The 26,549-nt window shown below is 46.2% G+C and overlaps 1 protein-coding gene across 1 annotated transcript in view; it reads right to left on the bottom strand.

Annotated features, from left to right (window-relative positions):
• GLI2 (GLI family zinc finger 2) overlaps positions 1–26,549 on the bottom strand; it is a 435,831-nt gene that overhangs the window by 17,875 nt on the left and 391,407 nt on the right. The window contains exons 9-12 of the mRNA XM_030210087.1: positions 24,169–24,300; positions 18,389–18,538; positions 9,379–9,543; positions 2,046–2,327 (exon numbers count right to left, since the gene is read on the bottom strand). Coding sequence (XP_030065947.1) covers positions 2,046–2,327; positions 9,379–9,543; positions 18,389–18,538; positions 24,169–24,300 — 729 coding nt within the window. The remainder of the gene's footprint in view (positions 1–2,045; positions 2,328–9,378; positions 9,544–18,388; positions 18,539–24,168; positions 24,301–26,549) is intronic.

Here is a 26,549-nt window from a genome sequence, read left to right as displayed (position 1 = left end):
TCTCCTACTCCTCTCCTAGTATTTTTGCACCCCTCCGCAATACTCTCTTACTCCTCCCCTAGTACTCTCATACCCCTCCCCCAGTGTTCTCGCACTCCTCCCCCAGTACTCTCCTACTCCTCCCTCGGTACTCTCCTACTCCTCTCCTAGTATTCTCACACCCCTCCCCTAGTACTCTCATACCCCTCCCCCAGTGTTCTTGCACTCCTCCCCCAGTACTCTCCTACTCCTCTAATAGTATTTTCACACCCCTCCCCCAATACTCTCCTACTCCTCCTCCAGTATTCTCTCACCTCTTCCCTGAATTGTCTTATATTCTCCACTCAGTTTTGTGCCTTTTTGTCACTGTCCCTCCTAAATGACAAACATGCATATTTAATTCAACTAGTAATGATACCCAGGAACAGTTAATAGCTCTGACACAAAAACACTTATTCTGTACCCTCCAATGCCCCCTATTAGCTTAAAATAAATAGCTAAATTTATCAATCTTTTATAAGCAACAGAAGCCCTATACAGTATATATATCTCTATCTATCTATCTATCTATCTAGAGATATAGATAGATCTATATAGATCTATCTATATATTTTATGTTAAAATGTACAGGCCTTGGGTGAATCTCTTCATGAAGGCAGTTAATAAATCCAAATAAATAAATCAATACGTCATAAGAGCTCTCCCTTTGCTCATCATACCTTGTGAATTGGCTATAAATAAATCGAAAGTATAGAGAATAAGTGACTCATTATTTTGGGATGGGGGTGAAGAAAGGATGAGGAGCTGGCAATTTCCTCCTTCTCCTTTGCCCTAACAAGTTAATCAGAACCAGGGCAACATTATGAGCCCTTCATTTCCAAATAGGTGGGGTTGGATTCCCCTTACTTTTATATTCCCTCCCAACTCTTCGTCATTCTAATGATAGTCTTTGGCTAGGGTCAAGTGCCAGGTCTCCTTCTGGAACCCTGCAACTATGGCCCTAACTCCGGCCTCTAAAGGGGAGGGGGATTCCATACATGGCGCCTAAAAACTCAATGAGGAAAACATTTTTGTCTAAGTAGATTCTGGGGCATATAGAATATACTTAGTTGATATCCCAGGGCCTAAATCTAGGTGCCTCCATTTACACCAATGAAAACATGGCTTAAATCATGGAATGCAGATTTAGACACAGTGGGCCAAATTCTATAACTATGTGCATACATTTTGCAATGCCCACAAAATGCCCATTTCCCCGCCCATAATCACACCCCTTTTTATGCATTAGAAGTTAGGTGCTCTGCATTACAGAATACGCCTAGCAAGTTGCGCATGTAAGTTCTAATTATTGCTGTGCTCATTATTGCTTGTTAAGTGCTGTTATCAACGCTGATTGGCTTGTTAAGCCAATTAAGTTACGCATGTTGTTACAGAACATGCTTTGATTTTTGGCGCGGATCTCTAGGAAGCCTATATAGAACCTGGGTGTAAAGGGGCAACTCTCTATAACTCGCCTATAGTTGGGTGCTGGGATGATGTATGCTTCGCATGAATTTTATAATGGCACTCACGCCTGCTCAATGGCTGGTTGTAAATGTTCACTCCTAACTGCTAGTATTCTATAAGATGTGCATATAAGTGACAGGCATGCCCCCAACCCGCCCATGCCCCTCCCTAGGTCCATGCCCTCTTCCAGTTGCGTACTTTGGAAATTGCATGCACGTTTTGTAGAACACCGATCAAGGGCAGTTATGTGTATAACTGCTAATTGGGACCAATTAGCACCAATCATTGCCAATAATTGATAATGCCAATTAGCCTCTAATAAGTCAATTTATGCAAATAACTGACCTTATTCTATAACTTGGGTGCACAACTTTGCATGCTAAGCATCAAATTGGGCACACAAGTTTATAGAATGAGAAAGTAAGTGTCACCATTGTTCTCCCCTCCCCAGGACTGTGCATGCTGCCTCTGCAGCATCCCAAGCCTCGGTCAACCTGGGGAGTGGAAGGTCTTTATTATTTTCAGAAGCAAACTACCATTTGGCATGGTTATTAGCTTACCATGGAATTCTCAGTCTTTACTGTTTTGAGCTGTAAGCAGTCCTCCAGGCCTTTGGAAGTGCCGTTGGCCTCTGTGTGCTCTCCTGAAACCCTGCTGCTCTGCTTGGCACTTGCTTCATTGTCCCCATTTCCCTTAGGTGGAGGTGGTCGAGGATGAACATCATTGCGTTGCTTCTTGGTGACATGTGCCTCAGGCCCATGGACCGTCTTCACGTGTTTCCTGAGGGAGCTAGGGTCGGTGTATCTCTTCGTACAACCAGGGATCTTGCAGACATAGGGTTTCTGGAAACAGGATAAAGATAATAATGCTGAGTCCCTGGGTTGCTGCTGGCCCATTTTGACTGACATACAGCCATTTGCAAGAGGTTTATCAATTTCATTCAAACACATGAACTTCTTTGGGGTTGATAGTGTGATTTAATCATGTTGGAGAGCTCCTACCTAGTTCAATCACATAGACCGGCTCCACACATGATATTCCACAGAATTTATTATTATTATTATTATTTATTATCTCATTTGTACCCCACAGTTTCCCAACAGTGTCAGGCTCAATGTGGCTTACAACGGACCACAGAGGCAGATGCCAATGCAGTAAAATGAAGCTAATACAGCAGAAAAACCTACAAGAGATATTGGGGAAGAGTAGGAATGGATGGAAGGATTAGGGAAACCTGGAGGGAAGAGGGAAGGGGAATGTGTCCAAAATGTCTCTAAATCGATGCGCTTCCAACAGTGGAGACACATGCAGAGGCAGTGGGATAAGCATTTACGAATAACATGGTCTTTAGTGATTTCCTGAAAGTTAGATGGTTGGTGATGGTTTTAATGGTCTTTGGCAAAGACAGTGCTGCTGAATATCATGTGTGACCACTGTGACATTGTTTGGTTAGTGCCAAGGTGGAACGTGCACTAGGTGGTGTCTGGGTAATGCTAAAATTCAGTGCTGGTGCCCAAATAACTATTTGGGCAAGTAGAACCACACGTGCACCAGTCCTAACATGCCCAGATACTTATCCTTGATTCCAGCACTGAACACTAATGTTACCCAGACAAATTCCGAGAACCACTGATGACCCTTACGTTAAGTGGCTGCAAACCCTGCAAAACATCACAGTTAGACTACTCGGAAATTCTCGAATATTTGAGCACGCCACCCCTTTATTCATTAAACATCATTGCTACCCATTTCTATCAGAAACACTTTGTTTGGTTCATAAAGCTTTGTGGGACCAAGAACCACTGCATTTGAGTAGATGGACTATTCTCTATACACCTATGAGATGTCACAGATCAATGCAGGACCATAGGTTGCCAGTACCTTCCCTTTAGAGGGCATATTGGGTGACTACTCAGGAAAGGGCATTCTTTTGGCAGGCGCTATTTCTTTGGAATTGCTTACCAAAGGAAATCCAAGCAGAATCTAGGTAGAACAGATATAAGATTCTTTTAAAGACAAATTTTTTTTTCAAGTTGGCCTTCAATTTGTAGCCCGAAGCGTGGGAAGTCTCATTGGTTTACTTATGCTAATTATGAACTTAGCAGTTTTGTGTAAGTAAGCAGATATGACTGAGTGACTCTCTGTTGAGTGTGGTTAGGTCTTTCCTTTTTACAATGGATTTCTTTTCCTTTTTAATTTTATTTATTTATTACATTTGTATCCCACATTTTCCCACCTATTTGCAGGCTCAATGTGGCTTACATAGTACCGTTAAGGCGTTCGCCAAGTCCAGTAGGGAGACACATACAAGTGATGTAGTGGTCGAATAAAATGCTTGTGTTTCAGGCGCAATGGGGTTGGGGAGAGGGAAGGTTATATAGTGTCCTGTACGATCTTTGGTTTTGCTGTGTTGCAGAGTTTAGGTTTTTTTGTTGGGTCGGCAGGGTATGCCTTTATGAACAGGTTGGTCTTTAGTGATTTCCTGAAATTTAGGTGGTCGTAGATTATTTTCACAGTTTTTGGAAGTGCGTTCCGTAGTTGTGTGCTTATATAGGAGAATAAGCTTTGTTAACCACTCTAAGGTGCGCGGTATATCAAGCTTTTAATAAAAGGTAAAGATTTCAGTTTCTCAAATTTGCCCCTGGTGGTCAGTATTTCAAAAACATTGACTGCTACAGGCTGAATATAGACCGGTCAGTGGCGTAGCCAGATCTGAATTTTTGGGTGGGCACTATATATATAAGTGAGAGTACCAGGCATACTGTGAACAGAAGCTGAGCCAGGATAAGGCTGGTTGATGGCGCGGGGGGAGCGACAGCGGACTTCCACCGGCACCGGCGCACATTTTCAGTGCAACAGGATGAAAAAAATAGGTGCCGGCACTGGCAGAACTCCATTTGTGGGCGCAGCCGCTCCCCTGGCGCCCCACCTAGCTATGCCACTGACTGTGAAGTAATGCAAAACCCAACAAAAATCACTTAGGACCTATAAAGCAATTCTACCATAACACAAAACCTTCAGGAGTCACCGTAAATTGCAGTGGGCAGAACCAGGGGCGTATCTGCTTGGGGCCACAGGGGCCTGGGCCCCCGCATATTTCGCCCTGGACCTCCCTACCGCCGCCAACCCTCCCCCGCCGTTGCCGTGGGTACCTTTGCTGGCGGGGGACCCCAACCCCCGCCAGCCGAGGTCTGCTTCCTCCTGCCGCTTTTAAGTTCTTCTTCGTCCTGGGCTCCGTCACTCCGTGCTGTTCAAAGAAGCTGGTGCTGCTACCTCAATCCACTTTCGGAGTCTGACGTCACTGCACGTTGTACGTCTGACGTCCTGCAGTGACGTCAGACTCCGAAAGTGGATTGAGGTAGCAGCACCAGCTTCTTTGAACAGCACGGAGTGACGGAGCCTAGGACAAAGAAGAACTTAAAAGCGGCAGGAGGAAGCGGACTCGGCTAGCGGGGGTTTGGGTCCCCCGCCAGCAAGGTAGATGACGGCGGCGGGGGGGGGGGGGTGTCCGACAATGGTGGCCGGGGGGGGGGGGGGGCTATAATGTGCCCCCTCACTCTGCCTCCGGCCCCAGCTACCGCCAACTTTCAGATACGCCCCTGGGCAGAACATCATCAATATAATATACTTATTGGAAAGCTAAACAAGCTGGATTAGTACAGATCAATCCTACACAGACACTCAGTGCTAACAGAATACCCAGCCTTTTTCATACATGATCACAAGTAGACCCTCATCAAGTATAGAATAAGTAACCACAAACTAAAAATAGAAATATGTAAACAAAGATTAAACTGAACCCCAAGAAGCCAGAATCTGCATACAGTGCAAAACCAAACAAACAGAAACAGTGACACATCCTTTGTACCGTGAAAAAATCTAGAAATCAGATGTAAATTTCAAAAAACTAAGATATTTTCAATTGCTACATTAAAAATTAGCAATAAAACAAAACCAAAAATAAGGTGATATTGTCTTATCCGACTAACATAACATTTTTGGCTAGTTTTCAGAGACCAAAAACTCCTTAAGTCAGGACGAGCATACTGTTACAGCAGTATACTGTCCTGACCTGGAGAATTAGGTTTTGGTCTCCGAAAGCTAGTCACAACAATGAATTTAGTCCAATATACAAGGTGTCACCTTATTTTGTTGTTGTTGTTTTTTTTTTTATAACTATTTATTAACTTTTAAAGTGGACTAACATGGCTGCTACATTACTTCATCCTAAATTAAAAATAAAATTATTTTTCTACCTTTGCTGTCTGCCCATTTAATTTTTCTAATTGTGTTTGTCCTGGTCTCTGGTTACTACTTCCTTGTTTTCTTTTAACTCTCTTTCCGTGGGTCTCCTGTCCATGTGTCATTTTTTCTTCTTCTTCTGTCTTCTTCAACCTCTTCCATACAAGTAACATCAACACTAATCTGTTCCTTTCAGCTTTCTTCCATTTTTTGTTACCTAGCCATTCAAATTTCATTCATATTATCCATTCTTCCATCTCCCCTCTTTTTACTGCACCTACCTACAGCTTTTCATCTTTTTTATCTTATTCTCCAGTCTTTCACTAGCTTTTTCTTCTCTCCCACTGCCATTCAGCTTCTCCTCTCTCTCTACCTCTGCCATCCAGCATCTCCTCCCTTTCTGTTTCTATCACCTGCCATCCAGCATATGCTTTGTCTCTCTCTCTCCCACCACCATCCAGCATTGCATCTCCCCTCTCTACCATCCAGCATCTCCTCCCTTTCTATCACCTGCAATCCAGTATCTTATTTTTTTTTTTAATTTTTGTTACATTTGTACCCCGCGCTTTTCCCACTCATAGCAGGTTCAATGCGGCTTACATATTATATACAGGTACTTATTTGTACCTGGGGCAATGGAGGGTTAAGTGAGTTGCCCAGAGTCACAAGGAGCTGCCTGTGCCTGCAGTGGGAATCGAACCCAGTTCCCCAGGACCAAAGGCCACTACACTAACCACTAGGCCATTCCCTCCACTCTTCTCTCTCAATCTCCACCACCATCCAAGCATTACCTCTCATCTTTCTCTCCCACCTGCCATCCTGCATCCAGTCTCCTGTCTCTCTCTTTTTCTCACCCCCCCACCAGCTAGTATCCCTTCTTGTCTTTCTGCACCTACCACCATAAAGTATCTCGCCTCTGTCTCTTTCCCTTACTCCCACCATCCAGCATCGCCCCTTCTCTCCCCCATGCAGTATTGCTTCTGCCTCTCTCACCTCCTCTGTTTCTCCCTGCAACCAGCATCTCCTCTTTATTTCTCCACATACCCCTGTCATCCAGCAGTGCCTGTCTGTCTCTGTCCTCCAGTATGCAACAATGCCCATTGTGTCTCTCTCTCCTCTGCTCCCCACATTATTCATCATTGTCCCTGCCTATCTCTCTTCCTATCATCCAACATTGCCCCTATCTCCATCTTACTCCCCCCCTCCTATGCAGAATTTCCTCTATCCATTGCCTCAGATACTCTCCAGCCCATAGCCTCTGTCTCCCCCCCCCCCCCACTTTTATCAGTATTGCAATTTGCACCACACTTTCTCGCTCTTCCCCACCCCCGCCCGTCCAGTCATGCTTCTTTTCTTTTTCCCTCGCCACCTATTCACTACCACCCTGCAGTACAGTTTCATTCTTCCCTCTTACGTTGTACCTCTGCCAAACGGTCCCGCGCTTATAAGCAATGCTAGAGCGCGGGGACCAGACTCTCTACAGCGTCACTAGCGCTTCCTGTGACAGTTCTGCCTCTTCCGATATAAACTTCCGGGACTGGCAGAAGAACGGCACCAATGAGAATAGGCCCGTCGAAGAGCAGCAGAGCACAGCACTGCGACAGCAGTGGTGCGTCGCAGCACTAGAGCGGCCATTCCCAACCCGACCCACACTTTAAAAAAATCAGGTAAAATTTAGGCAGCCAGCTCAAGCGCACTCTAAAGCTGTTTTTGCTGCCGGCTGCGACTGAGCAGAGGAAATAGTTAAAGAGGTAAATGAAAGTGACAAGACTTTGAAAAGACAGAGCAGACAAGAGAAAGCGCGTGTATGTGTGTGTGCGCGCGCGTGTACGCATGTATGGGGGAGGGCAGTGATCAGGAAAAAGCAGAAATAGTAAACAAATACTTCTCTTTGATGTTCACTTGAGAAGGAGGGGGAGAAGAGCCACCCAGTGGTGTAGCTGGGGGGGGGGGGGGGACACCAGTGGAGCAGCCGCTCCCCCAAACATACTTCCAACGGCACAGCACCTATTTTTCACGCGATCCGTCACATTTTATGTTTCAACGGTTTTTATTGAAAACAGTGTACACTTTTGTCAACATCAAATATTCAATATGTACAACCAGTCATAAAATTCCCTTCTAATCAAACAGTACCGTCACATTTTAAAACATGCCCCGGAGCTGTTGGAAGTTAACCCTCTGCTCCCACAGTGCCTTCAACCTGGCTACGTTTCTGGGGTCACCAGTGCTCAGGAAGGGTTCATTTGGTGGAGAAGAAGATAAAGGACACCATAACACTTACAGAACTAGCAAAATTGAAAGTGGTCAGTCACAGCAGTGGCGTAGCCACAGGTGGGCCTGGGTGGGCCAGGGCCCACCCACTTAGGGCTCAGGCCCACCCAACAGTAGCACATGTTTAGCGGTAGCTGGTGGAGATCCCAAGTTCTGTCAGCTGAAGACTTTCCCCTGACAGTAACAAAATTCTACTCTCCACAATACTGGCACCTGCGCATGCTCAGTTTTCAGCGCATGCCTGCTGCAGACTGCCAAGGTGGAAAGAAGCATTTTCCTGCCAGCTGAGATTTTTTTGGTGGTGGTGGTGGGGGGGAACATTTGGTGCCCACCCACTTCTTAACTAGGCCCACCCAAAATCTGTTGTCTGGCTACGCCCCTGAGTCACAGGGTTAGGCCGAATGCATCTTTGTGCAAAAAGGAGGCCATTTATCAACAGTGTGAGCTAATGTCATTAATGTGTGTTATTTGCCACAGTGTCCATCCTATATAATAAAAGGCACCTCCAACATTCTGAAGCTGACTGCATGGCTGAGGCATTCCTGCTCTCTGTATCCATCTCCTGAATTGACATCACGTACTTCCGGGTTCATCACAAGCAGAAGTGACCAACCACACGAGGTTTCTCGGCTTTCAGAATGTTGGAGGTGCATTCTATTGATAGGATTGGTCAGTTCCTTGAAGCACAGCCAGAGCTCAGCGTCCTGCACATAACGCTCAGACACCAGAGAGAGGGAGGGGGGGGGGCCTGACACCAGAGAGAGGGGGGGGCTGACACCAGAGGGGGGGGGGGGAGGTATCTCTGTCACACACACATTCTTTCTCACACACACTCTCTCTCACACTGTATCACATTCACTCTCTATGTGTCACACACTCACACACTCTCTTGGTCTCATACACTCAGTCTCACAGAGAGTCTGTGTCTCACACACACTCTCTCTCGCACACACTGTATCTGTGTGAAACACACACTCCTGTCTCACATACGCACTTGCACCACTCATTCTCACACACACACTCGTACCAGACTCACTCTCTCTCACACACACACACTCGCACATTCACATCTCTCTCACACACAGTCACTCTCACATACACTCTCTCAAACATACACACTCCGAGGAAAACCTTGCTAGCGCCTGTTTCATTTGTGTCAGAAACGGGCCTTTTTTTACTAGTTTTTATATAAAAAGGGTTCTGGGGCAAATAATGTATGTTAACAGCATTAAGCTTGTACTAATTGTTAGTAAAATGACCCCACTAAGGGAGCTCAGAAAGATTCTGGCCTACCCATTGAAAGGCCCAGTGCACGCTGTCAACAAATTAAAAACAAAAGGGCAAAGTGAATGTGCTCTGTGGTGAGGAAAGCTTTACCTCGTTGGAGTGCGTTCTGTTCTGGTGTTTGGCCCGGTCTGAGGCATTGGAAAATGCTTTATTGCAGCCCTCGTGCTCGCACACATAAGGCTTCTCCCCAGTATGGGACCGCAGGTGCGTCTTCAAGTTCTCCAGCCGGGAATAAGCTTTGAAGCACCCTTCAAACTAAAAATAGAAACAAAAGTAGAGGCTTTTATTTCCACGAGAATTACAGGCCACAAGAGCATGTTCTGCTTCAGAACCAGCGTCAGCGATTTTGTACTCCACATTCCACACTTGCACAAACCCAGAAAGTCTTCTGAAAGCTTTGAAGCTGTTATGATCATGGTGTGGCCCATTTCCTTCCAGGGACTGAGGTTAAATCCTGACTTATGAGCTAAAACAAGCATCCCAAGAAACCTAATCCTTGGAGGCATCGAATGTCAAGGGCTGTACTTTTGGAAAGAAATCAACTGCCACACAAGGAGGAAAACTGTTCTAGGAGTCATTACTAGAAATGTGTCATGCAATCTACCAGGACATTGCTTAGATTTCGATGAACCGCTACGGGAAGGTTAAATCCAACCAACTTTGCAAATAGCTCTATGGTATTATGCTCAGTGGTCTTATTTTAATCTCATGTCATGGAACTATTGTATTAGCCTCCATATAAGTCAGCCCCAAATACAAGACAACTCCTAATGTAGGCCAGTGTGGTAAAGAAATTATGTTTGGAGCAGCCAATGGGAGACTCTATTGAATCCATTGGGTGTGACACCCTGCTAAACCAAGTAGGATACTACATCCTTTTCCTTTGCCGACCCAGTGCCCCCCTTCTACGCCAGAGCCTTTGAGATGTCCATTGTCATCTTCTTCTAAGCTGCAAATATAAGACGATGTAGGTGGTGGAAGCAACATTTCCCTGTGTTATATTTGGGCTAATATGGTGGCTTCATAGCTGCTACTGGGCTGATTTTTGACTTTTCAGCTACCTAGACTACAGAATTTTATCAAGCCAACCACTAGAGTATGTAGTATGCACAGACTTTTCCTGCACAAGACCTGGCAAATTTTCAAAATGAATTCTACATACTTCTGTTTTGAAAATTTACCCCAGAGAATTTATGCACTTTTCAGCATGCAAATATTTTATGACTTATTTCATGTGCATACATGTGTATTTTCAAACCCAGGTGCCTAAATGCAAGCCCTTCCCACAAATCTCTCCCCTCCTCCTATGGGAATACCTCTACTCAACGTCAAGTTGTGGAGACTCAGTTGAGCAAAGCACCACTAGATCAGGAAAGACGCATGACATTCAGCAAGTTCAGATGTCTAGTGACCGACACCATCTATAAAACGAGCAGATGGTGTCCTATCTTGTTCCAAATTGCGTGCATTCCTTTGCTGTTGGTGTGGTTATTCTACAAGTGCACATCATTGTCAACACGGAAGGTCTCTCCCCTCTCTAATCCATGAAGTTGAATACTATGTGGAACCAGTATTTCTGGAATGTTTTCCCGGTATTTATTCCATGGATAGTACTCTTAATATTCAGTAATCCTATATCACTGGCATTTCTTTCCTTTGCGTTACTTAACGGGGAAAATAATTGGTACTCGTTTGCCCTGTGCCCTTGCCTTTCACTCATTTTCATGAATAATTAAGAGAAAGTATGCTATCAGAAGGCTCTAATATGAATCTAATCTTTTCAATCACAAAGCACAAAGGCAAATCAGGTCAAATTTTCTTCATCGTTATAAAAAAACCTTTTCTCTCTAAATTTTGCTAAAAACTCCTGGTGGTTTGAAGACGAGTCATGTTTGGTTTTACCAATTGATCACGCACGCCTTCAAACAGCCCACAGTAGAGGAACTTTGGCCACAGTCAGTGTGACTGACTTCTTTTGCACATTATCAGGCTTATTTTTGAAAGAGGAGGATGCCCATCTTTCGACACAAATTGGGAGATGGGCGTCCTTCTCCCAGGGTCACCCAAATTGTCATAATCGAAAGCCGATTTGGGCGTCCCCAACTGCTTTCCATCACAGGGACAACCAAAGTTCCCAGGGGCATGTCGGAGGTGGTTTTTGGGTGTGCCTAACACATGGGCGTCCTCGACCCATAATTGAAAAAAAAAAGGGCGTACCTGATGAGCACTTGGACGACTTTACTTGGTCCTTTTTTTCTTACGACCAAGCCATGAAAAGGTACCCGAGCTGACCATATGACCACCGGAGAGAATCGGGGATGACCTTCCCTTACTCCCCCAGTGGTCACTAACCCCCTCCCACCCTCAAAAAAAATATTTTTTAATATTTTTTGCCAGCCTCTATGCCAGCCTCAAATGTCATACCCAGCTCCATGACAGCAGTATGCAGGTCCCTGGAACAGTTTTAGTGGGTGCAGTGCACTTCAGGCAGGCGGACCCAGTCCCACACCCCCACCCCTACCTGTTACAGTTGTGGTGGTAAATGTGAGCCCTTCAAAACCCACATCTAGGTGCCCCCCTTCACTTGTAAGGGCTATGGTAGTGGTGTACAGTTGTGGGTAGTGGGTTTTGGGGGGCTCAGCACACAAGGTGGCTGGTTCAAATCCCGCTGCTGCTCCTTGTGATCTCGGGCAAGTCACTTAACCCTCCATTGCTTCAGGTACAAACTTAGATTGTGAGCCCTCCTGGAACATAGAAATACCCAGTGTACCTGAATGTAACTCACCTTGAGCTACTATCTGAGATTCTATATGGAATGTTGATATTATTTGAAATTCTGTTGCTACTATTTGAGATACATGGAATATTGCTATAATGGAGGAGTGGCCTAGTGGTTAGAGCACTGATTTTGTAATCCAGAAGTGGCCGGTTCAAATCCCACTGCTGCTCCTCGTGATCTTGGGCAAGTCACTTAACCCTCCATTACCTCAGGTACAAACTTAGATTGTGAGCCCTCCTGGGACAGAGAAAGATCCAGAGTACCTGAATGTAACTCACCTTGAGCTACTACTGAAAAAGGTGTGAGCAAAATCTAAATAAATAAATATTTGAGAATCTACATTGAATGTTGCTACTATTTGAGATTCTGTTGCTACCATTTGAGATTCTACATGGAATGTTGCTACTATTGAGATTCTACATTGAATGTTGCTACTATTTGAGATTTTGTTGCTACCATTTGAGATTCTACATGGAATGTTGCCTGCACGGCCGCATTGCTGATCTGCAAGGGCAGGCTTCTACATGGAATGTTGCTAGTGGAGGAGTAGCCTAGTGGTTAGTGCAGTGGAACATGGAATGTTGCTACTATTTGAGATTCTACATGGACTGTTGCTAGTGGAGGAGTGGCCTAGTGGTTAAAGCATCGGTCTTGTAATCCAGAGGTGGCTGGTTCAAATCCCACTGCTGCTCCTTGTGATCTTGGGCAAATCACTTAACCCTCCATTGCCTCAGGTACAAACTTAGATTGTGAGCCCTCCTGGGATAGAGAAATATCCAGAGTACCTGAATGTAACTCTCCTTGAGCTACTACTGAAAAAGGTGTGAGCAAAATCTAAATAAATAAGGTAAGGGAGCTATGTAGCTGGGAGCTTTTTCTGAAGTCCACTGCAGAGCCCCCTAGGGTGCCAGGTTGGTGTCCTGGCATGTCAGGGGGACCAGTGCATTATGGATGCTGGCTCCTCCCACGACAAAAGGGCTTGGGTTTGGTCATTTCTGAGATGGGTGTCCTTAGATTCCATTATCGACGAAAATCAGAAACGACCAAGTCTAAGGACGATCATCTCTAGGGACAACCAAAATTTCAAGATTTGGGCATGCCTGATCGTATTATCGAAATGAAAGATGGACGCCCATCTTGTTTCGATAATACAGGTTTCCCCACCCCTTCGCCGGGACCTCCTGCGAGGACGTCCTCAAGAAAACTTGGGCACCCCTTTTGATTATACCCCTCCATGTGTTCTACTAATTTATAAGCTAAGAGGGTCTTTTACTAAGGAGCTCACGTTTTTGGTATGCGCTAAAATTGTGGGCGCGCTAAATGTTAGAGATGCAAATGCTTTCCTCTGGGCATCTCTGATGTTTAGCGCACCCACAATTTTAGCGCGCACTAAAAACATGAGCGCGCCTTAGTAAAAGATACCCTAAGTGCCTTTTTTCCATGTTTTTGAGTTGGATCCATGAAAAATTTAGAGAGAAAAGGTTTTTTATGCTGATGAAGAAAATGTGACCTGATTTATATCCTCTTTACTCTATAAGGCACGGCGCCTACCTCCCACTGTGTGTTTCTCAAAATGGGGTGTGGCTATGGGCGTGTCAGGGGCAGTGGCGTAGCTACGTAGATTTGGCCATGGACCCCCCCGACGATGACCCTCTCGATCCCCTCCTCCTGCCGACGACCCTCTCGACCCCCCTCCCGCCGCCAATCCTCCCCTGCTGCCGCCATCGCCGTGGGCTACCTTTGCTGGTGGGGGAACCCAATCCTCGCCAGCCGAGGTCCTCTTCTTCCCACAAAGGCTTCGTTCTATTTCTGACGTCCTGTAAGTGCAGGACGTCAGACTCACAGAAACAGAACGCAGCCATCTTGCAAGGGGGGGGGGGGTCGAGAGGGGGGGTTGAGAGGGTCATCGGCAGGGGTTGTCAAAGTTGGTGGCAGCGGCGGTGTGGCGGGGGGATCGGCAATGGCAGGGGGGGTGTTAGCGGTGCCAGGGGGGGCTAAAATATGCCCCCTCACCTCGGGCTCTGGACTCCCCCTCCCGCCGGTCTGGCTATGCCCCTGGTCAGGGGTGTTCTTAAAAGTTGCACACGAAATAATACTGCTTCACTTGAGCAGTGGCATTTACACCAGGTTTCAGCGGTAAGTCCAGCACCCAAAAGTTAGGCGCAGGCGCAGGCTATTCTATATAAGGTGCGTGCCCTTTATAGAATAAAGCTTAGCGCTGGATTTTTTTGTGGCATCATTTCTTGAATTCCCTCCTAAGCATTATTATATAAAAAAAACATGACCTAGTTGCTTAACATGCAACTGTGTGGGGGGGGGGGGGTGTACTCATGGGAGAAACATGGCTGTGTAACCTAACAATGCGCACAGCTGATAGAATGCTATCCTTTGCACACACTGCAAGGCGAACTTAGGCATGGCAACATACACCTGCCATTAACCGATCATAAGCTGTTGCACCTAAGTCTTGGTGTACCTAAAACGCTTCATTTATTTAGATTTTGCTCACACCTTTTTCAGTAGTAGCTCAAGGTGAGTTACATTCTGATACTCTGGATATTTCTCTGTTCCAGGAGGGCTCACAATCTAAGTTTGTACCTGAGACAATGGAGGGTTAAGTGACTTGCCCAAGATCACAAGGAGCAGCAGTGGGATTGGAACCGGCCACATCTGGATTGCAAGATCTGTGCTCTAACCACTAGGCCACTCCTCCATTCTTTGCACTCCTGTTCTATAATGTACCTTAATACTGCTCTAGAATTGGTGATAAGGGCCAGATTCTATATATGGCGCCTGAAAATTCCACGCAGAAATAAAATACGCCTAGGCGGCGTACTCTCTAAATTGTAAAGAATTTGCTTAAACCTCCGCACGGTACGTAGAATACGCCGAGCGCCTCTCTACAAGACCGAATTTAGTTGCGGCCATTTACACCATCTTTGACTTGGTATAAATCTTGACACCTCAATTAGGTGTAGAGTTGGGTGTATTCTATAACAATGCAAATAGATTTTAGAAACGCCCATGGCCACGACCCCTTTCAACTGTGCGACTTAAAATTTACACACACCACATTACAGAATACACTTAGCAGGTTGTGCGCATAAATCTTAATGTCAATTCATACTGATATATTTTTTTGTTACATTTGTACCCCGTGCTTTCCCACTCATGGCAGGCTCAATGCGGCTTACATATTGTATACAGGTACTTATTTGTACCTGGGGCAACGGAGGGTTAAGTGACTTGCCCAGAGTCACAAGGAGCTGCCTGTGCCTGAAGTCAGAATCGAACTCAGTTCCTCAGGACCAAAGTCCACCACCCTAACCACTAGGCCACTCCTCCACTGTTGCTACTATTTGAGATTCTACATGGAATGTTGCTATTCCACTAGCAACATTCCATGTAGAAGTCGGCCCTTGCAGATCACCAATGTGGCCACGCAGGCATCTGCTTCTGTGAGTCTGACGTCCTGCACGTCAGACTCACAGAAACAGAAGCCTGTGCAGCCTTCTACATGGAATGTTGCTAGTGGAATAGCAACATTCCATGTAGAATCTCCAATAGTATCTATTTTATTTTTGTTACATTTGTACCCCGCGCTTTCCCACTCATGGCAGGCTCAATGCGGCTTACATGGGGCAATGGAGGGTTAAGTGACTTGCCCAGAGTCACAAGGAGCTGCCTGTACCTGAAGTGGGAATCGAACTCAGTTCCTCAGGACCAAAGTCCACCACTCTAACCACTAGGCCACTCCTCCACTGTTGCTACTATTGGAGATTCTACATGGAATGTTGCTATTCCACTAGCAACATTCCATGTAGAAGTCGGCCCTTGCAGATCACCAATGTGGCCGCGCAGGCTTCTGCTTCTGTGAGTCTGACGTCAGACTCACAGAAACAGAAGCCTGCGCAGCCTTCTACATGGAATGTTGCTAGTGGAATAGCAACATTCCATGTAGAATCTCCAATAGTAGCAACATTCCATGTAGAATCTCCAATAGTATCTATTTTATTTTTGTTACATTTGAACCCTGCGCTTTCCCACTCATGGCAGGCTCAATGCGGCTTACATGGGGCAATGGAGGGTTAAGTGACTTGCCCAGAGTCACAAGGAGCTGCCTGTGCCTGAAGTGGGAATCAAACTCAGTTCCTCAGTTCCCCAGGACCAAAGTCCACCACCCTAACCACTAGGCCACTCCTCCACTCCATTAATTCCATTAATTGCTTGTTAACATCCAATTGACAGTGCTGATTAGCTAGTTAAACAATTAAGTTATAGAATACGCTTTTGATTTCCACGCGGAAATTAAGGCATGAGATATAAAATATGGCAGTAAGCATGCCCCTTTGAGGCACCTCTATTTAGGCAACACTTCATAAGCATTGCCCCAATACACTGACACATACGTATTCAACCTACTCACAAGACGCTATTCCCCTCGCATGTTTATGGCAGAATTGTTTCACAAGTGTACAGCCAAAGAGCAGAAGAATCCCCAAGTACCCACAGAAAGAGAAAAACGAAAAGAAATTGGGAACGACCACTCAAATTGCAACCCAAGGGCAATCTTTATTAAAAAGCAAACTGAAACCTTGGCTCAACGTAGTCCTGCATTTCAGCACAAGGAGCGTCTGCCTCAAAGGAGTCAAAACTATAAAAATAGTAATACGTAGAAACCAATCTCAGAACCAATGGAAAAGTGTAAATTTTTACACCATCAGCGTTCCAAAAACACTCACAGACAAGTGAACAGATCTGGAATGCGTATGCGTTGAAATGAGTCTTTTGAATTACTACTACTAGTTAGCATTTCTATAGCGCTACAAGGCGTAGGCAGCGCTGCACAAACATAGAAGAAAGACAGTCCCTGCTCAAAGAGCTTACAATCTAATAGACAAGAAATAAAGTAAGCAAATCAAATCAATTAATGTGTACAGGAAGGAGGAGAGGAGGGTAGGTGGAGGCGAGTGGTTACAAGTGGTTACGAGTCAAAAGCAATGTTAAAGAGGTGGGCTTTCAGTCTAGATTTAAAGGTGGCCAAGGATGGGGCAAGACGTAGGGGCTCAGGAAGTTTATTCCAGGCGTAGGGTACAGCGAGACAGAAGGCGCGAAGTCTGCAGTTGGCAGTAGTGGAGAAGGGAACAGATCAGAAGGATTTAGCCATGGAGCGGAGTGCACAGGAAGGGGTGTAGGGAAGGACGCGTGTGGAGAGATACTGGGGAGCAGCAGAGTGAGTACATTTATAGGTTAGTAGAAGGAGTTCGAACAGGATGCGAAAACGGATAGGGAGCCAGTGAAGCTACTTGAGGAGAGGAGTAGTATGAGTAAAGCGACCCTGGCGGAAGACGAGACGGGCAGCAGAGTTTTGAACCGATTGGAGAGGGGAGATAAGTGGGAGGCCAGCAAGAAGCAGATTGCGGTAGTCTAAACGAGAGGTGACAAGGGTGTGGATGAGGGTTTTGGTAGAGTGCTCGGAAAGAAAGGGTGCAAAAACACATATATTCTTATTGGTTCTGAGATTGGTTTTTACATATTACTGTTTTTATAGTTTTGACTCCTCGAGGCAGGCGCGCTCCTTGCACCATAATGCAGAACCGCATCGAGTCAAGGGTTTTAGTTCGCTTTTTAATAAACGTTGCCCTTGTGATGGAATTCAAGTGGCCGTTCCCCAATTTCTTTTGTGTTTTTCTCTTAAGAATTGTTTCACAAACAGGGCCTCTTGAAGCTTTACGGTTCACGCCTGTACTTTTCATCTCTTTCTTATTTCTAGCGTGGAAATTAATGGCAGATGGTTTACAAACAATGTCAAGGAGCTGACTTTGCCGATAATTTCTCCGAGACATAAAAATAAACTGCAGTGGCAGGTGATAGATCTGGGGCATTAAAACAAAAAAATCTAATGGATGCAAATCTGAAGTGAAGCCCTGCAGAAGCCCCAAACGATGCGCCTGCTTTTATTCTTTGCTTTCTGCCTGCTAACAGCGTCTTTTATCATTTCAGCGCCTCACCAGGCCTGCACTTACCAAGATGGCCTAATCTTGATTCATGCGCTTTTCAGGGTATAAATCTGCAGCCAGGTTGGAAATAACGTTTATTCCAAATGCAGAGAGGTACAAAAGCCCTTAGTATCGGTAATGTGAACCCACAGAGAGACTACAAAAACACAGCATCGCTTCTTAGCTTTACTGTCCCAAGGGAGGTAACCTGCAATAAGCGAAGCCCATGGTGCTGTTCTTTCCTGCCTGCTGCTGGAAGCTGCTCTCCTGTGTTTTAGCTCAGTTTGCTGATTTGCTCAGATGTGTACTGCTAATAGCTTACAGTGCACTTGTGCGGCTTTTCCCCAGTGTGTCTCCTCATGTGAACCACCAGCATGTACTGAGCCTTGAACGGCTTCTGCTCTCGAGAGCAGTCCTGCCAGCGACAGACGTACTCCTTCTTCTCTCCGTGGATGTGGTCGTTATTGATATGCTAGTGAAACAAAGAGAGAGAGAGAGAGAGAATAAATTGATGCGAGAAGAGAGAAAATACCTATCATTAACCATAACCATTGTGTCAAGCTGCTAGTAAATAATCTCTTAAAAGATCCACCGATAATGTCTCCGGGAACATTGTTTATATTCATTCTTTGCAAAGCAGAAGGAAAATTGGAAATAGAGTAGAAAGATCCCAGAGCTATGCAAATATGATGTACAACCTAATGAATGGTGAAAACAGGTCAAGACAGGGGTAGGCACCACCCAAAAGGGCTCAGAGCTCAATGAAGATAATGGGGGGGGGGGGGGGGGGCATACAAAATACGCAGGGAATGGGGACCTGAATCAAGCAATGTGTGCAAGGGACTACCAAGGATAACTTAAATCTTACGCAACTTTGAAAATAATCCTCTTCAAATTAATTTTATTTATTACAATTGTATCCCACATTTTCCCACCTATTTGTAGGCTCAATGTGGCTTACATTGTACCGGAGAAGCTTTTGCAGGCTCCGGTGTGAACAAATACAGGGTGATGTTGTGGTAAGATCAAGTTCATGTGGCACAGCCACACTTAACCCTCCATTTCCCCATGCAAGCCGCATTGAGCCTGCCATGAGTGGGAAAGCGCGGGGTACTAATGTAAAAAAAAAAAAATAAATAAATTAGGGAATCGGAGAATGGAAGAGTTGTGTTACGAGTATATACATCAACTTTTTAATTAATCAAACGTATCAAGTTTTATCGATTTTTATCAATTTTACCATCAGTTTTACAAAAAACGAGAGGAGGAACAGCCTCAACCGACTCCTTCTTGGCTACAGAGCCAATCAATTCTGGGAGTTCATGCAGTCATCATTGGTAAAAACCCTTCCAAAAATTTATTTATTTTAAATGTGAAGTCCAAACAAGCTTTTTACTCAGCCTTTTGAGATGTACTGACTCCTCATATCTCCATTTATCTGTACTCCACAGTCAACAATGGCCAAAGTTTCGCAACCTTCGTCAAGGCCCATGGAACATAAGCTCGTTCCACTCCGTGGCTGTTCAGCTCGGCTTCTCGCAAGGATATTGCGAGAAGCCGAGCTGAACAGCCACAGAGTGGAGTGAGTCAGTACATCTCCCAGAATTGATCGACTCTGTAGCCAAGGAGTCAGTTGAGGCTTTTCCTCCTCTCGTTTTTAGTAAAACTGATAGTAAAATTGATAAAAATCGATAAAACTTGATACGTTTGATTAATTAAAAAGTTGATTTATACTCATTTGAAAAGGATTATTTTGAAGTTGCATAATGACCTGAAACAAAGGCCAGACTGTGATTGGGGGGGGGGGGGGGGGGGGGGGGGGGGGTTATGCCAATGGGTAAGAGGAGTGGAGGAGTTGTTAGTACAGTGGGTTGCAGACCTGGAAAACCAGGTTCAATTCCTGCTTCTGCCTAATGGTCCAACTTAAGAGACCTTGATTTTATCGATGTGGAGATAATCACATCTATATATCACAATTATTTCCCAAACATCCACTCTTTTCTATTATATAAATATATAAACTGTACTTTCAAATGTATGTAGAAGAACATTTCTTTATGGGGATCATCAGAATCTTCAACAGCAATCCCTTGCGAGTACAGCGTCCCTCATTTTCGGGCGTCGTATAACTCCTCATAGATCAACCCAATATTATGCATATTGGCGGAGGTTTGGCTTTTACAAAAATTGCTGCAAAAAAAGCTAAGTACTCTGTTACTTCAAATTTAAGAGTTTACTATTTATTTAAATTGTTAAATGACAATATGAAGATTTAAAGATAAAATTAAAAGAAAAAAAGATAAAATGCATAATATTGGGTTGATCTATGAGGAGTTATACGGCACCCGAAAATGAGGGATGCTGTACCCGCAAGGGATTGCTGTTGAAGATTCTGATGATCCCCATAAAGAAATGTTCTTCTACATACATTTGAAAGTACAGTTTATATATTTATATAATAGAAAAGAGTGGATGTTTGGGAAATAATTGTGATATATATCTGCCTAATGGTCAGCAGTGGGTTGAGATCCTGGGGAAGCAGGTTCAAATTCCCTCTACAGCTCCATGTGAACCTAGGCAGGTCACTGAACCCTCCATTGCCCAGGTACAATAGAATATACTAGACTGTGAGCCCATTAGGGACAGTAACAGTACCTGGAAAAGAAAACTGTAAATTGCTTATATAAATAATGAAAATAAATAAAAATTAGAAAAAGGAGCATGTGGAATGACTTGAGAAAGGAGGAAGCACTAAGGACAATGGGGGTAATATTCTTCCTGTGGGGTATGTGAGATAACTTTACAAACGTATCTTTGCCACACTGAACACTCACCTTAAAGTGCCTTCACCTCCAATCCCTCCTCCTTCACTTTCTCTCCAGACTACGGCTCAGTACTTTCATGATAAGGTTCACAAGATTAACTTTGAGTTCTCAACCAAGTCACCTCCACCTCTCCTTTCCCCAGTCCATTCAACCCTCCTTCAACCCCCTGCCTCCTTTTTCTTCCTTTTCTGAAATCACTGAAGAGGAAACTGCACATTGTCTTTCCTCCTCCAAACTGACTACCTGTTCCTCTGATCCTATTCCCACCCATCTACTTAGCACTCTCTCTCCTACTGTCATCCCTTCTATCTGTCATATCCTCAATCTTTCACCTTCTATTGCAACTGTTCCTGATGACTTCAAACATGCCATAGTTACACCACACCTCAAAGAACCTTCATTGGACCCTACCTTCCCTTCCAACTATCATCCCATCTCCCTCCTCCCATTCCTATTCAAGATACTTGACCGTGTTGTTCACCACCAGCTATTCTTGATCCACTTCAATCTGGTTTTTGCCCTCTACATTTAACTGAAACAGTCCTTGCTAAAGTCTCTAATGACCTGTTTCTTGCCAGACCCAAAGGTATCTATTTCTATCCTCATCCTTCTCGATCTATCTTCTGCTTTTAACACTGCTGATCAGTACCTTGATACATTGTCCTCACTTGGATTTCAGGGCTCTGCTCTTTCTTGGTTTTCTTCTCATCTTTCCTATAGCACTTTTAGTGCATGATCTTGTGGATCCTCCTCCACTTCTATCCCACGATCAGTTGGTGTACCTCAGGGCTCTGTCTTGCCCAGGGAGGGCCTTTGGGTGGTAGGAGGGCAAAGGACTTTGGGTCAGAGGGCATGAGCATCTTCAGCAGAAACTCAAATCCAGATTTTCGGTGGTTTCAATACCGAATCCAAAAACCAAAACTAACTTTTTTTTTTTTAATTTGTACCCTGCGCTTTCCCACTCATGGCAGGCTCAATGTGGCTTAGGTACTTATTTGTACCTGGGGCAATGGAGGGTTAAGTGACTTGCCCAGAGTCACAAGGAGCTGCCTGTGCCTGCAGTGGGAATTGAACCCAGTTCCCCAGGACCAAAGTCCACCACTCTAACCACTAGGCCACTCCTCCACTAGGCCTCTACTCCCCCTGAACCTACCTCCTTCACAGTCCAGCATCTCACTGCTCCCTCTGTTCCTCCCATAGTTAATCATCTTCCTGTCCCCTACCCCCCCCCCCTCATGGATTAGCAACCTTTTCTTTTCCCTCCTCTCTCCTTCCCCCAGCAGTCTAGTATCTCTCCCATAGTTCATTATTCCATGTTACCCTTGCCTGATAGTCCAGCATCTCCCTTTTCTCCTCCCCTGTCCCTTGCTTCTGTATCAGTGCAACACTGGGAGAACAGCAGGAATGAATGGGAATGAGCAAACAAGCCGGCAGCTAGACAAGAAAGCCCAGGACCCCAGCAGATGCACGTGCTGAAGCTGATACAAGCCTTCCCACTCCATAACATGAAATCTGCATTGGAGTAGGTAGCAGTGGTGTTCCTGGGGGGGGGGGGGGGGGGCGGTGGGTGCGGTCCGCCCCGGGTGCACGCCGCTGGGGGGGGGGGGGGGTGCCGCGCGCGCGCCTGTCCGTCATTCGTTCCATGCTCCCTCTGCCCCGAAACAGGGTACTTCCTGTTCCGGGGCAGAGAAGAAGCATGGAACGAACGACAGACAGGCGCGCGCCACCCCCCCCCCCCCCCCCAGCGATGTGCACCCGGGCGGGGGGGTTCTTTTGCGGGGGGGGGGGGCGCATCGGCGATCCACCCCGGGTGTCAGCCACTGGTAGGTAGTGATGTGCAGGCCTTTAGCATGCACAAGTGCCCCTTGCTTCCTTGTTGCTTAAGTTTCCAGTTTGCTTGTTCACTGTTCTGCCAGCCTTCAGTTAGGAAGGGGGACTGAATACTTGTCCAGACTGTCTTCTGTTATTCTGCACCCCTCCTCCCTCCCCAAGTCTTAGCACTCTAGCTGACCATTTAATTCGCCTGATGGAAGCACCAGCCCTGAACCTTTCACTTGCTGCCCTGAAGCCGAGTGACAGTCGTAGTCTGTCAGTGGAACCTAATTGTTCTGCAGTCACCCCAGCATGGCAGTTAAGAGACTTCGCAGTGACAAGTGGCATTCTTTTTCATTTTCAAAAGCTCTTTATGACTATATCTTCTGCTAGCTAGATAATTTTCTGTTGTGGTTTTAAAAGAACTGAAGAAATAAATCTATAAAGGTAAGTCGCATTAAAAGATCAACAGCAGTGAGACAGGCAGGCACAGTAAAGCACTATCGGAGCTCAGGACTAGATAGAAGCAAGCTGGCATCTCTTTTGGAAAAGGAAAAGAGGTTGAGAGCATGCATTTGCCTGTCATAAATTATTCACTGCCTTCTGTTTACAAAGGTGGTTAATAAATCCCAATAAATAAATTATGCACACCGCTATGATATTCTTTGAATAGCGATATCACAAATACAACATAATAAACAAACGAAATAAGAAAATACCACACAAGAGTTATTTTGGAACAGAAGACTTTCATTCTAGTTACCAGGACTGTTATTAAGAAGGATCACGCTATCTTTTTCTATTCTTTCTTCTCATCTCAGTACAGGATTCTGCTGGGTTGAACCAGGGGCAGTGGCGTTCCTAGGGGGGGGGGGGGTGAGGTTCGCCCCGAGTGCACGCTGCTGGGGGGGTGCCGTGCGCGCCTGTCCTTGGTTCGTTCCATGCTCCCTCTGCCCCGGAACAGGTGTTCCGGGGCAGAGGGAGCATGGAACGAACCAAGGACAGGCGCGCGCGGCACCCCCCCCCCCCCAGCAGCGTGCACCCGGGGGGGTTCTTTCGTGGTGGGGGTCCTTTCGCCGGGGGGGGGGGGGTTGCGCTGCATCCGGGGGGGCACTGCACCCGGGGGGGGGGCGCATCGGTGATCCGCCCCGGGTGTCAGCCCCCCTAGGGACGCCACTGACCAGGGGTGTAGCTAGATGGGGCCACGGGGGCATGGGTCCCCACAGATTTAGCCCTGGCCCCTTCTACTTTCGACCCCCCCCTGCCGCCGACCCTCCAATATAACAGCGTCTAAGACGGCAAATGCCCTTTGCAAAGAAAAAAACAATACAGAGGGATTCGTATTTATCTGAAGCAAGATCATGAGGGATTTTTATATTCTCGTCACCTTCAAAACACTCTTTGTTTCTCATTGACACAGTAAGGCCCCGGTGCTCGGCCGTATTCTCCTTCTGAAATGACTTACGTGGACCAGTTGCTCCTGAGTGTCAAACTCCTTTACGCATCCTTCCCAGTGACAGTTTGTCTCGTAAATAACCTCCGGCTCCTGTTTGCATTCATCTCGATCTAGATCTTCCTTCAGCTCTGTCAGCTGCTCCTGTGGGGGGAAAAGATTGACTGGGTCTCAGTTTTTGAGGTTCTCTGGTACAGTGGGTGTATTACCGCACAGGATTCCTTGGGCCTGCCTACCATTGGGACCCCTGGGAAAGGAGCATTAGTCCAGCATGACAGACCCCCCCCCCCCCACAAAGTGTTTAACGGCTAAAGAAATTGTATTCCGCGTCTGTCTTTTATTTCTTACCTGGCCCTATTCTGCAGAATACCTGACCGGGCAGCCAGAGCCCTCCAAGCCACCTCCTCTGTGGCCGGCAGAATCTGAGTACGCCCAAGACCTGAGTGCGCCAGTTCTGTGACATGTCTGAAACTGCTGCAGTGCGGGGCACAGTAACACAATGTTTGGTGGCAGTGTGTTCAAATCGAACGAAGGTATATTGTGAGTCTCTCATTTCTTTGAGCTGCATTCTGAGTAGAGCAAAGCACATGAAAGGGTTTTGGTATGTGAAGGGTAATCTGAATCTATTGGAACTTTGATTTATTGGGAATAATTTTATAATACAGGAGCATTTAAATGTTTAGAATTCTAGCAGAAACAAGTTTATATGCAAATATTCCACTTAAGCGCTATTCTGTAAATATGCAATACAGGGGTGGGACCGATAGTAATCTGGGCCCCTGGGCAATGAGGACAATTGCCCCCCCTCCAGTCCTGCTGCCTCCCTCTCCCCCTGCGATTCCCCGGGCTCAGCCTCCAAGGGGGGGCCTGATGCACTGTCTTTCTCCTGATCCTGTGCGTCGGGACCCAGGTTGAGTTAATGTAATAACCCGGTCCTGGTATACATGAGGAAGAGAGTGACAGACTAAGGGAAGAGCAGATGCAGGAAGGTAGGCAGACGGGGGGGGGGGGGGGGGAGGGGGGAGTGGAGGCAGTGACCTGCCTCGGGGCCGGCTCTGTCTCTCAGAGGCCCTGCCGCTAACCTTAAGGAAAAGGGGGAGGGGGGGCACTGATGCCAGAACTTCCCTCTGCCACGGCCCACCCTTGTGGAATGTTGCTACTATTTGGGTTTCTGCCAGGTACTTGAGACCTGGATTAGCCACAGTTGGAAACAGGATAATGGGCTACACGGATCATTGGTCTGACCCAGTATGGCTATTCTTATGTTCTTAAGGAAGTTATGTCAGAAAGGGGGCGGGCCATGGCAGAGAGAAGTTTCAGAGTCAGCTGCAGGTGGCCCACGTAGCTGCCAGTGCCCCTGCCTGCGAAAGGGGGGGGGGGTTGGGAATGGGAGTGGCAGAGAGAGGGGGTGTCCTGGTCCCTGACCCAGACCTGGGGAAAGAGGGGAGAGAAGGATGTCAAGCACTAGGGAGGGAAGCCCTAGGCCCTCGGTCACTGCACGGTTGCCCATATGGTCAGTCCACGCCTGATGTGATATCTTGGATAGATTGCATTTATACACAGAGGCGGAGCACGGGCAGGGATCCCACTTACAAATGCATGAACTGAACACGCAGGGGAAGTGCTGGCATCGGCAACTGGCATACCCTGCTGACTTGCTCTCTGCTCAGGTAGCACGGGTAGGGCTCTGAAACCAGCACGCACCTAAAACCGGTCTGAGCCCTTAACACTATCCATTGATCTAGCAGTAAGGGCTGACGTGCTACACGCACGGTGAGCGGTCGGTGCATGCCAACTGTCGATTACTGCTGGAAACGTCATGCGTGGGAGGAAATAAATAAAATCATCCAGGCATTGTGTGTGCAGAAAATCTGAAATTACTGTCAGGAAGGCGCAGTAGCCTGGCGGCAGTCTCATTTTGGCACGGGCTGCATGCACGTAGAGCCTAACGCACCTTTGTAAAAGGGCCCCACGCGATGAAGTTGTGAGATCAGGTATGCATTGGAATTGCGTTCATTTACTTTATTAATTTGATACGTATATTTTTTGCTCTTCTTATTCTTGGACGTTCACAACTCCAGACTTCGCGCCTTCTGTCTCGCTGCGCCCTACGCCTGGAATAAACTTCCTGAGCCCCTACGTCTTGCCCCATCCTTGGCCACCTTTAAATCTAGACTGAAAGCCCACCTCTTTAACATTGCTTTTGACTTGTAACCACTTGTAACCACTCGCCTCCACCTACCCTCCTCTCTTCCTTCCCGTTCACATTAATTGATTTGATTTGCTTACTTTATTTATTTTTTGTCTATTAGATTGTAAGCTCTTTGAGCAGGGACTATCTTTCTTCTATGTTTGTGCAGTGCTGCGTATGCCTTGTAGCGCTATGCTAAATA

Source organism: Microcaecilia unicolor, chromosome 7 (assembly GCF_901765095.1).
Source record: "Microcaecilia unicolor chromosome 7, aMicUni1.1, whole genome shotgun sequence".
Lineage (NCBI taxonomy): Eukaryota > Metazoa > Chordata > Amphibia > Gymnophiona > Siphonopidae > Microcaecilia > Microcaecilia unicolor.
This window is presented reverse-complemented; position numbering and strand designations above follow the sequence as displayed.